The sequence below is a fragment of the Vitis riparia genome, chromosome 1 (genome assembly GCF_004353265.1).
Source record: "Vitis riparia cultivar Riparia Gloire de Montpellier isolate 1030 chromosome 1, EGFV_Vit.rip_1.0, whole genome shotgun sequence".
NCBI classification, from domain to species: Eukaryota; Viridiplantae; Streptophyta; class Magnoliopsida; order Vitales; family Vitaceae; genus Vitis; species Vitis riparia.
Window position 1 is genome coordinate 8880205 of NC_048431.1, and position 12003 is coordinate 8892207.

The 12003-nt window shown below is 33.7% G+C and overlaps 1 protein-coding gene across 3 annotated transcripts; it reads left to right on the forward strand.

The window, feature by feature from the left end:
• Positions 1-569: 569 nt before the first annotated feature.
• On the forward strand, positions 570-6374 carry LOC117910855 (vesicle-associated protein 2-1). 3 transcript variants are annotated; one of them, XM_034825167.1, is made up of 8 exons: positions 570-708; positions 817-965; positions 2232-2302; positions 2428-2509; positions 2809-2924; positions 3050-3172; positions 4383-4457; positions 6069-6374. In XM_034825167.1, exons 2-8 carry the CDS (start codon positions 911-913, stop codon positions 6198-6200), a joined length of 654 nt encoding a protein of 217 aa, XP_034681058.1. In that variant the 5' UTR covers positions 570-708; positions 817-910; the 3' UTR covers positions 6201-6374. The 3 variants fall into 3 exon arrangements, with proteins under 3 accessions (XP_034681058.1, XP_034680958.1, XP_034681013.1); XM_034825067.1 differs by having other exon boundaries at positions 829-965; XM_034825122.1 differs by lacking the exon at positions 570-708 and having other exon boundaries at positions 717-965.
• The last annotated feature ends 5629 nt before the right edge of the window (positions 6375-12003 follow it).

A 12003-nucleotide genomic window follows, 5' to 3' on the forward strand; every position in this document is an offset into this window, starting at 1 on the left:
GAATTACTTATTTAAATGTTTTTCTAAAAAAATATTATAAGTGATTTTTTAATATTACTAAGAGTACGTGTCACTGTACAATATACTTTAAGTAATTTTTTAGATTTTTTAAAATATTTTTTAAATTTTATCAAGTATTTAATTTTTTAAAAAAATATTTTTTAGATTAAAAACATTTTTGAAAATGATTGTTTTTATTCAAGAATCTACCTTTTATCATAGCCTTAGGGTTTTTCATAATATAATAGATGAGGTTTTAATCTATTTTAAATTGTAATAGATGTGGGAATTATTAAAAGAAAGGATAAAGGGGTGGCATTGAAAAGTGTGCTCATGATAAGCGTAGGTGGGGATGGGGCCATTGTCCTACAGTGGCACCGTTGTTAAATTTTTTTGACAACGGCGGAGCACCAAATCATCAAGTGACACGTCAACCCATTGACACGTCACAAGGTCCCACACCCAGACTGTCGCTTTTGAATCGGGCGTCACCAACCTCCTTAATGCGGCACGTGTCATCTCCGCTGTCTCTGTCACCGAAGGGTGGACATACCTCTCAAACTCCTCCCAACCCCCAAACCCCCGCGGGGAGCTTTCTCTCTCTAGATAACCGGAGAGCAGAGAGAGCGATCTTGGTGGCTGAATCTTCGAAGCACCGGTTTTGGACCGAGCCCTTCCGTCCTTTTTCTGGCTTCTTCACGCCCACATGTTCGTTTCTATTCTTTTTTTCTCTCTCTCCTTTTCTCTCTAGAATTCTGTCTTTTTCTCTCTCTAAATTCTTGGTCCGAGCTCCTCTGGTGCGATTCTTTTACCTAGGGTTTGTGACAGGCTGTAGCGGTGGTGGCGGTGGTGGTGCTAGGGTTTCGTTGATTGGTTGGTTGGCTGATTGCGAGATAGATCTGGTGTGATCATGACTATTACCAAGCCATTGATCACTGTTCATCCCGATGAACTCAAATTTCAATGTATGTATCCTTCTCTGTGTATATTACAAGCTTGTTTGGATAAAATGCGTTGTACTTTATGCTGTTAACCTGTAAGTGTGATCATAGGCTGCAATTTAGGTGCAGATATTAGTGATCGTGGTTTGAACGATTATAGCTTGAAAAATAGTATAAATCTATTTGTAAAATTGAGACAAATCAGGGAGATGTGGGGAAAGATGATATCAAGAAATCATGTTCAGCAACAATACATTTATTGCCATTTTATTTTCAATGGATGCTAGTGATAACATTGATAAGAAAATTTCTCGGCTGTGGATGGAAGTGGTGTGACAAATGAATAAATCTACGGGAACAATTAGTAATCTAAATTAATGATTTAATTGAATATATGAAAAGATGGAATGGAGGGTGCGAAAATACTCGAAATAATGATGGATCAATGGTGAGAGTGGGCGTGTATCACTGGAGGGGATTTTATTTGTAGGAAGTTAGCAATATGTAGAAAACTCAGCTCAATTGACCCATACAAAATGGTATTGTGCAATGGAAAGATGAGGAACAATTGGTCCTTATAAGGCAAAACCCATGGCACAATCTTGTATTCTTGTATGATGTTGTATTTACTTGATTTCTTATTGAAGTTTATGTGCTGAGATGCTTAGCTTTCTAGTAATATTGGAGGCATAGCAAATACAGTGATTGATAAAAAAAACAGGAGGGGATAGATATGTTTTTGGAAGCTGGGCAGCCAATTTAGATTTGATTGCATTGAGATATCTATTTCGTACTGCTATAAGCACAAAATCATTTATCTATACTCCAACTATTGGATATTAGTTAAAGCAAAAGCGTGAAACAATATTTTACAGAGTTAAAAAGGTATTAATAGAATTATATCTTTCCTAGCATTTGTGACAACATGAAGACAACGTGCTTGTTCAGAATAACAAGGGGCAGTATAGTGAATAGCACAAAACTAAAGAAGCGAAATTAATAACAATGAAATAAGCTCTTGCCAGCTCTATTCTGGTTGCTCTTTGGAATAGATGATTTCAAATGAGTGCTGTCCAAAGGCTTGGAATTTGACTAGCACAAAAATGAGAAATATCACTGGTTGAATGCTGGGCTTTTAGGTTTGTGCATAGTTCTTTTCAACATGATTATACCTACCTAAAGTTTCCAAAAGTATGAGTTATTTTCTCAGCTTTATTTTTATTTTTTAAAATTGAAATGGTATTCTGGAAAGTTCTGGTGCACTTATGAATATGGCATTCCTGTGATCAGTTGAGCTGGACAAACAAAGTTATTGTGATCTTAAAGTTGTCAACAACACAGAACATCACGTTGCTTTTAAGGTACTATCCCTATAATGTGCACACATACATTTCTTTTGCTATTGGGTGCCCATTTTTCATTCTATTTTGGATTCATTTCAGCTGTGCATCATTTTAATGTTTCCCCCTTTTCTTTTTTTGGCTAGGTCAAAACCACATCACCTAAGAAGTACTTTGTTCGACCCAATACCGGTGTTATACAGCCTTGGGATGCATGTGTGATAAGAGGTGCTTCTCTTTAGTTTGTTGCAACCCTTCAGTAGAAATGAGGATATCCCATAAGTGCCCTTTCAATACTGTGTCAGTGCACATAGTCATTTTCTAAAAAGTAGCCACTGGCCATCTTTTAGGGGATATCTTTTATCTTGGTTCAGTTTTTGATAAAAAGATGTCCTAGTTGGCCATTTTGCAATCATATGCCACATGTTTTTGCACCGTACCAGTCTGCAATTGATAGTTGTAATATCTCTATTTGGTCCTCAAGATTCCCTCATATGTAATATTCATTTCAACTTTTGTATTTGTAGTCACCTCTCAAGCCCAAAGAGACTATCCTCCAGATATGCAGTGCAAAGATAAGTTTCTTCTGCAGAGTACAATAGTGCCTCCACATACTGATCTTGATGAGCTCCCACAGGATGCTTTCAGTAAGAATATTTAATGAATAATGTCTTCAATTGATTGACTTGAATATCTTATTTTGGGCATTTTAAAAAAATGATGGGTTCCTTTATTCCCTGGGAAATTGATGGTTATTTTTGCAACCAGTTCAATAAGGACAGCGGGAAGGTAATAGAGGAGTGCAAGCTTAGGGTTGTGTACACCTTAGCAAATAGAAATTCAGGGGATGGATCATTTGCAAGCTCCAATGAAAATGCCGATTACAACTCTGTGAGTTCTATTAAAATCTTGTGTTGTGGATTAAAGTCTATTATTATTTGTGCAATTTGGTGGAGTTATTGCTTGTTTGTTTATTTATTTATTTTTCCAGTTTTTAGAGGAGAGCTCTTTATGCTCCACTTTTTGCTGTCAGTTCTCCACTGGTCTTGTGATAATTTCCATGCCTTGTAATGTGGGGTACAATTAACCACAACTAACTGCTGCTAATGCAACCTGTTGGTTTCAATTTCTTTTCATGGTCAAATATCATCTTGTCAATTTTCTTAGCTTTAAGTTTGCTCATCTTTTTCTGATTGCAGTTGCATGGCAGCTCAAGTTTTGATGTTATTGAATAGTATTTGGGTCTTTTTTTCCCATGTGCTTCCTGTATATGATTCTTTTCATCCTCATTTGTTTCTACCTAAAAAAATTAATTTAGCCTTTGATATTGTTTCATGCTTGCACATAAACCAAAATTATTTGTATTCTTAAGACATGCTATTGCTTTGTAAGCTTTTGCCTGCTTTGTTCCTTATGACTATGTGGCATACTCGTGCATGAGCAGGCTCTGTATCTATCTATCTATCTATATATATATATAGATAGCTATATGCTGATTAACATGTCCGGTTGGCGTTAAAATTGTGTTGCCTGCAGTGAATTTCTCCTGTTCAATGTTGACCTGCTGACAGCTTTTTCACAGGCAACTGCAGACTTGTCTCCTATCTCTCTAATGTTAAATTATATCCTTATAAGTACCATTTTTCCTATGGTTTATTCATTTTCTCAACTTCCACATGCCCAATTTGTAAACAACTTGCTCACCCTTCCATGAAACTCCCTTTTGACATCTACTTCTCAGATGGGCATTACCACTTCCTGTGAGAATGATGGTATGTAGACATGTTGAGGTCCAAACTTGGTTCTCTGGTGTCCCTGATCATATGCTTTTGATTTGCTAACTTCTCATAACAGAACGTCGTTAAATATAGTTTTAGGTACTTGCTGGAATGGATTCTTACCTCAACTATTGAACTGCAACTGTAGTATGATGTAGAACTAGTTTGTACTATGTGCCTGTAATTTTTTGGCCATCTTTTCAGTTATCTTTCTATGGTGAAGCTTATTTTCTTGTAGGCATTTTAGGACAAATGATTTTAATGTTCTATATCCTGGCCTTTCTCTTGCTTTCAATTATAATTATCTATTTTCTTGTATGTAGAACCCAACTTTGCAGAGCCTGAAGGAGGAAAGGGATTCAGCTGTTCGACAAACACAGCAACTGCAACAGGAACTGGTATGCATGCATATTTTTTTTCTCACCCGGCATACTTGCTTCTGTTTTGGTTTGACAAAAAGATAGCTATTTTTTATAAAATGCATGAAAATGAGCCTACAGCTATTAAATATCTAATCTAGTAGTACATGTCACTCCCAAATGGGAGCTATCAGGTGGAGTCCCAGGCTTACTTGTTACATGGTTCTAGTGGATAGTGTGTGTGTGTGTGTTGGTTGGTTGGTTTTGTTGTGTGTCTGTTGTCTCTCCAGTCCTGGAGTGTGTGGTGACTACTGTGTTTCCCACATTATTAAAAAAAGAAAAAATTGTAATCTAATATAGTCTATATGAATAGAAGTATAATCTAGTATAATATGTTAATTTCTGTTAGAAGATGTTACTTTTAACTTTTTAACACACAGAGTAAATGTAACTGCCATAACCTATTTAATTTTCATGATCTTTTCCTTTTGAAGTCATATTTACCAATGTTTTCAGAACCGGACCGGTAATCGAACCGGAAAAGTTACCGGTTCACGGTTCACTGGTCGGACCGGTGGTCAAATAGCTATCAAACCGCTATCGAACCGGTGACGTCATAAATATATAATTTATATATTATTAAAATTAAAAATAATTATAAAAATTTTAAAATATATATGAATAAATTAAACATCAATAATATTATTTTATATCTTTGATATTATCAAATTAAATCATATTAATATTTTAAATTTTATTAAATGAAATATGTATAATATTTAAATGTGAATATATAAAAAAATGAAAATTTAAACTAATTTCATAATTTTTAAAAATATTATATTATTTTTATTTAATATTATAAAAAAATTAAAATTTAATATATATTGTTTTGTTTGGCATATTAGTTAATAAAACACATGTAGCCTAGTGGTGTCTTAGGTGCACTATAGTTAAAGATTGGTCCAAGTTCAAATCCTCTTGGTGGAGTTTTGTTATGTTTTTTTTCATTGGTATTTAGCAATCCCACATCGGAAGGTGAGAAGAACAAGGAGTCAAATGACTCCTATAAAAGCCATCCTCAGCATTGGCTTGGCATGGTCTTGTGGGCTAAAAAAAAAGCCTACAGTAATGGGATTGGGCATGTGGGCTATGTCATAAGACAGGCCCAACATGGAATCCTTCCTTTCATGCTTACAATGAGAGGGTAATGTTTTTATTTTGTAATTTTTTTAAAAAAAAATTAAAATTATTTGAATCTACCGGTTCCCTTGGAACCGGCCGGTTCATCGGTTGAACCGCCGGTTCGAGCGGTTCAACCCCTGTTCGATCCCCATCCGGTCCAAATGACCAGATTGGACCGGAATGGTGACCGGTCGACGGTTGGACCGGTCGGATCGGTTGGTCCGGTCCGGTTTTTAAAACATTGATATCTACCCATGAAATCACTTGTGCCAAAAGGAGAACCCCTTTGGATGATTCAGAGAACCTTTTTTTTTCCTCTTTTATGGTTGATAATCTTTGATGATGAGACAGGACTAGAGTTCACATATTGGATTAATAAGCAAATTTTCATGTGGAAGCATAGTTTATTAGATTGTGAATGTTACTACCGAAGCTAACCATAATTGTCGCCATTCCTTCTCATAGGAGCTGCTTAAGAGACGAAGATATCCGAAAAGTTCAGGATTCTCCTTCAGATTTGCATTATTGGCGGCACTTATTGGGATCATGGTGGGTTTCCTCTTAAATCTCTCATTGTCGTCACCCTCTACAGAGTAGTTCAACACCTCCAGTGCTTCAGGAGACAAATCTTGATTGTCCATTTCATTGTATAATTTCTAATGTTCTGTCGAATAGAAAAGTTTGCCAATTCGTTTGTTTCTTTCTGTATATTGATAATTGCAAAATCGTGTCTTGATCAGTTGGTTTGCAAATATGCTTGTTTTCCCTTGATTTTTCTTTCTTAAAGCGACATTAAGATAGTCGGTATTTGATACTAATGTTAGGAATGATTTTTATTATTTTGAAAAATTAAAATGACAGGAAATACCATGTCTTATATTGTTTTGAAAATTAAAAATAACATTTGAGTGTAAAACCCAAAATTCTTTCATCAAACAACAACCAAATACAAACATGAAAAAATTAGAGACTTTGTCATCGTCCCGTAAGGTCCATACTTCCTCGGTCTACTCCTCTTCTACTTCACCGGTATCGTTGCTGCTGCCACCTCCATTGGCAGAGCAGGCTGAGGCACGAGCAACGCAGCATAATCACCGGCGATGATCCGCCAAAATGACTAGGATATTCCATCCGATCTGCCACATGGTATTCTGATAGAGCATCTCATTTTACCACTGTAATTGCCCCATTACACCCTCCCTTTCAAGCATGATTTTACCACTGTAATTGCCCCATTATTTGCTTTCGTTTGATTTTTTTTTCTTTTTTCGATTCCCACTATTTTTGTTGCATTATACTGTTGAAAATATATGAATTTCGTTATTCCTCTATATCAAGCCCTTAAAAACCCCATTTAAACAAATAACCTCAAGGCTTCGGTTCTTATCGTGCATTACAGACTCCACCTTCAAGTGGACCAAATAGTATCAAGAAAGCATCCCATGTTTACATGATATCACAACATTTGATTTTCTTTTAATTTTAGAATTTTTTTCTTCGAATTTCAAATTCTTTCATCCCCATTTTCTTGTTATTGGATGTCTTTATGAATTTATGTTTAATTCTTTTTTTTTTCTTTCGATTCCACTATTTTTGTTGCATTATACTATTAAAAATCATATATGAATTTCGTTGTTCTTCTACCAATCCTTAAAAACCCTGTTTAAACAAATAAACCCAAGGCTTCGGTTCCAAGCGTACATTACAGACTCCACCTTCAAGTGGACATGACAATACCAAGAAAGCATCCCAAGTTTACATGACGTCACAACATTTGATTTTTTTTAATTTTGGAATTTTTTTTTTCTAATTTCAAATTCTTTCATCCCCATTTTTTTTGTTATTGGATGTCTTTATGAATTTATTTACCTTTGTTTGATTCTTTTTTCTTTTTTTGATTCCCACTATTTTTGTTGCATTATACCGTTGAAAATCATACATGAATTTCGTTGTTCCTCTATACCAAGCCCTTAAAAACCCCATTTAAACAAATAACCTCAAGACTTCGATTCCAAGCATGCATTACAGACTCCACCTTCAAGTGGACCAGACAGTATCAAGATAACATCCCAGTTTTACATGATATCACAAAATTTGATATTTTTTTTAATTTTGGAATTTTTTTTTTTTGAATTTCAAATTCTTGCATCCCCATTTTCTTTTTATTGGATGTCTTTATGAATTTATCTGTCTTTGTTTGATTTTTTTTTTTTTCGATTCCCACTATTTTTGTTGCATTATATTGTTGAAAATCATATATGAATTTCGTTGTTCCTTTGTATCAAGCCCTTAAAAACCCCATTTAAACAAATGACCTCAAGGCTTTGGTTCTAAGTGTGCATTATAGACTCCACCTTCAAGTGGACCGGACAATACCAAGAAAACATCCCTAGTTTACATGATGTCACAACATTTGATTTTATTTTTTTTTTTATTTTGAAAATTTTTTTTCCTAATTTCAAATTCTTTCATCCCCATTTTCTTGTTATCGGATGTCTTTATGAATTTATTTGCTTTCGTTTGAATTTTTTTTTTCTTTTTTTGATTCCCACTATTTTTGTTGAAAATCATATATGAATTTTGTTATTCCTCGGTACTAAGCCCTTAAAAACCCCATTTAAACAAATAACCCCAAGGCTTTGGTTCTAAGCATCCATTACAAACTCCATCTTCAAGTGGACCAAACAGTATCAAGAAAGCATCCTAGGTTTACATGATGTCACAACATTTGTTTTTTTTTTTTTTTTAATTTTGGATTTTTTTTTTTTCGAATTTCAAATTCTTTCATCCCCATTTTCTTGTTATTGGATGTCTTTATGAATTTATTTGCCTTCGTTTGATTTTTTTTTTCGATTCCCACTATTTTTGTTGCATTGTATCATATATGAATTTTGTTGTTCCTCTGTATCAAGTCCTTAAAAACCCTATTTAAACAAATAACCCCAAGACTTTGGTTCTAAGCATGCATTACAAACTCCACCTCCAAGTGGACTAGACAAAATGAAGAAAGCATCCTAGGTTTACATAATATCATAACATTTGATTTTTTAAATTTTGGATTTTTTTTTTTTAATTTCAAATTCTTTTATCCCCATTTTCTTGTTATTGGATGTCTTTATGAATTTATCTGCCTTCTTTTGATTATTTTTTCGATTCTCACAATTTTTGTTGCATTATACTTTTAAAAATCATATATGAATTTCGTTTTCCTCTGTATCTCAAGACTTCGGTTCAAAGCGTGCATTACAAACTCCACCTTCAAGTGGACTAGACAATACCAAGAAAACATCTAGGTTTACATGATATCACAACATTTGATTTTTTTTTTTTTAATTTTGGATTTTTTTTTTCGAATTTCAAATTCTTCCATCCTCATTTACTTTTTTATTGGATGTCTTTATGAATTTATTTGCCTTCTTTTAAGTTTATTTTCTTTTTTCAATTCCCATTATTTTTGTTGCATTATACTATTGAAAATTATATATGAATTCCGTTGTTCCTCTCTACTAAGCCCTTAAAAACCCCGTTTAAATAAATAACCCCAAGGCTTTGGTTCTAAGCGTGCATTATAGACTTCACCTTCAAGTGGATCAAACAGTACCAATAAAGCATCTAGGGTTTACTTGATATCACAACATTTGACTTTTTTTTTTTTTTTTTTAAGAATTTCAAATTCTTTCATCCCCATTTTCTTGTTATTGGATGTCTTTATGAATTTATCTGCTTCTTTTTATTTATTTATTTATTTTCAATTCTCCATTATTTTTGTTGCATTATACTGTTGAAAATCATATATGAATTTCGTTGTTCCTCTGTACCAAGCCCTTAAAAAACATTGTTTAAAAAAATAACCCCAAGGCTTCGATTCTAAGCGTGCATTACAAACTCCACCTTTAAGTGGACCAAACAATACCAAGAAAACATCCCAGGTTTACATGATATCACAACATTTGATTTTTTTATTTATAATTTTGGATTTGTTTTTCGAATTTCAAATTCTTTCATCCCCATTTTCTTGTTATTGGATGTCTATGAATTTACCACTATTTTTGTTGCATTATACTATTGAAAATCATATATGAATTTCTTTGTTTTGGGTATGGGTTTCCCAATGGAAAGAAAGTATAAGGAAAATGTCTTTCTACTTTTTGAAAAGTCATAACTCCGCAGAAGCCCTTATTCAAGGCCTAGAAAACACGTTACGAACCCTTGAGCTAAGAGGGTATTTGAATCAATAATTCCCACTCTTACCCCTCGAATCCTTGTTGTAAGCCCTTTAATCATCCTTAAAACAACTTACCCATCGCAAAACGACATATACTACCTTAAAAGAGAAACAAGCAATTAAAAGTTGTTTAACGATGATGAAGACCCTAAGGAGAATTAAGAGAGACACTCATAGGTTGACATGGTTCGTTCATGGGGAAAAAAAATGCTTTGGAGGGCTTAGAGAATGGGTCCCTTAAGCTTATTTTGGAGAATTTGGAAGGCAAAGAATAGAATTACCTTTAATGGGGATGAGTTGTCAACCCAAAATCTAATAAGTTCTTTTGTTTGTCTTCTTTAGTCCAAAACGAAGTTGTTTATAAATGATGTTCCTTCAACTCTTTGTAGTTTTTTCAATTAGTTGGGATCTTATTGAGGATGGTGTTGCTTAAGCCATTCTTGTTTTGTAGCTTTAGTTGTTTTATATTGATCTCATCATGCATGTTAACTAGCATAGGAGATTAGAAGCTCAACATGTTTAAGTTAAACTTACTTTGAGGAGTTGAAGACAAATTTACTACCTAATTTAGCTTTTGTAAAACCATTTTTTCATATTTAGCTAAAAAAGTGAAAAAAAAAATGAAAGAAAACTAGAAAAGCTTTTCCTGGTTTTCCATCCAGAATCACATTCATGATATATACATTTGTTTCAGGTCATTTTCAGCAACCCCTTTTTTTCTCTGTAGAAAGGAAGACCATATTTTTACATTTTAATGTCACTTTCCAACTTTAAAATGGCATCTCTATGAAGAAATGGTAAAATCAATTTACCAATTATTATATTTTCATAATGTCAAATTATTTTTGTATGTTACCAAGAGTTTATCATACAATGATATGTTGTTGACACCAATTTGTGCAAATTTGCCCACCAAAATTAATTTGACATAAGTGACCACCAATTTTCCTTTAACACAATCCAAGCTAACCAAGATCTGGAATAATGTTACTGATAATTATAATGAGGTAATAGTAAACTTGGGCTATTAGTTTGTGAATACTTTTTGAGTTGCCCTATTGTCTGTGTGATAGAATTAGGGGTTGTAACGTTATTTTCCTTTACTACCATACGTTTGGATAACATTATTATTATTTTTCGGCAATCCAATAGAAAATTATTGAATATCACACCTCAATAAGACAATCATAATATGCAGGTTTTTTTACATGGCATACACAGAAGACACTTTTTTTTTTGGAAACCAATTGAGTGACTAGAGCACAATTTGTACTGAGTAAAGGTGAAAGGAACCAAAGACAAATGGGTTTTGAGGATGCTGTACACAGACAGGCCTGGAATTCACTTGGACTCTTTCAATTTGTCATTTGGATTTAAGAGTTCATTTATATTGAATCCAATTCTTAAGGTAAAGGTCAAAACAAAAGGTTACCTGTTTTATGAAGACCATTTCTTATTTGAGAAATGGTGTGAACAAAATGAGGTTTTGGATTCGAGGAGTGGTAGGCTCAACCCAACATTCCTCAGGATTGTTAGGTAATATATGATTTTTTTTCTTTCTTTTTAAAAATTTATTTAAATTTGATGTAATACCCATGTAGTGATGCTTTCCAAGGCCTGTTTGACTTGTGTGTGGTGGGCAAAGCTTATGGGAATTTTTTACTTAAGGCTATTGTGTGGTTGGGAATGAGCACGGTAAAGTTCATAGCATGGTTGAAACCAACAGTAGTGCAAATGCATACTGCTTTGATGTAGCACAAATGATTCGGGAGGAAATCCCATTGAAGTTGGAAAATTCTACACTGCCTCCATTTTATTTGAACCGTTGGATGGAAAAGATTTCATCTCTGCAATCCAAATGATAATTTAAAAAAAAATAAAAAAAAATTCTGGTTGAAACCGAGTACTTGGAGAACAACAAAGAGTTTATCATATAGTGATATGTTGTTGACTCCAATTTGTGCAAATTTGCACACCAAAATTAATCTAGCATAAGTGACCACCAATTTTCCTTTGACACAATCCAAACTAACCAAGATCTAGAATAATGTTATTGATAATTATAATGAGGTAATAGTAAACTTGGGATATTAGTATTTGAATACTTTTTGAGTTACACTATTGTCTGTGTGATTTTATGTACATGCCTGACTTCTATGATAGAATTAGGAACTG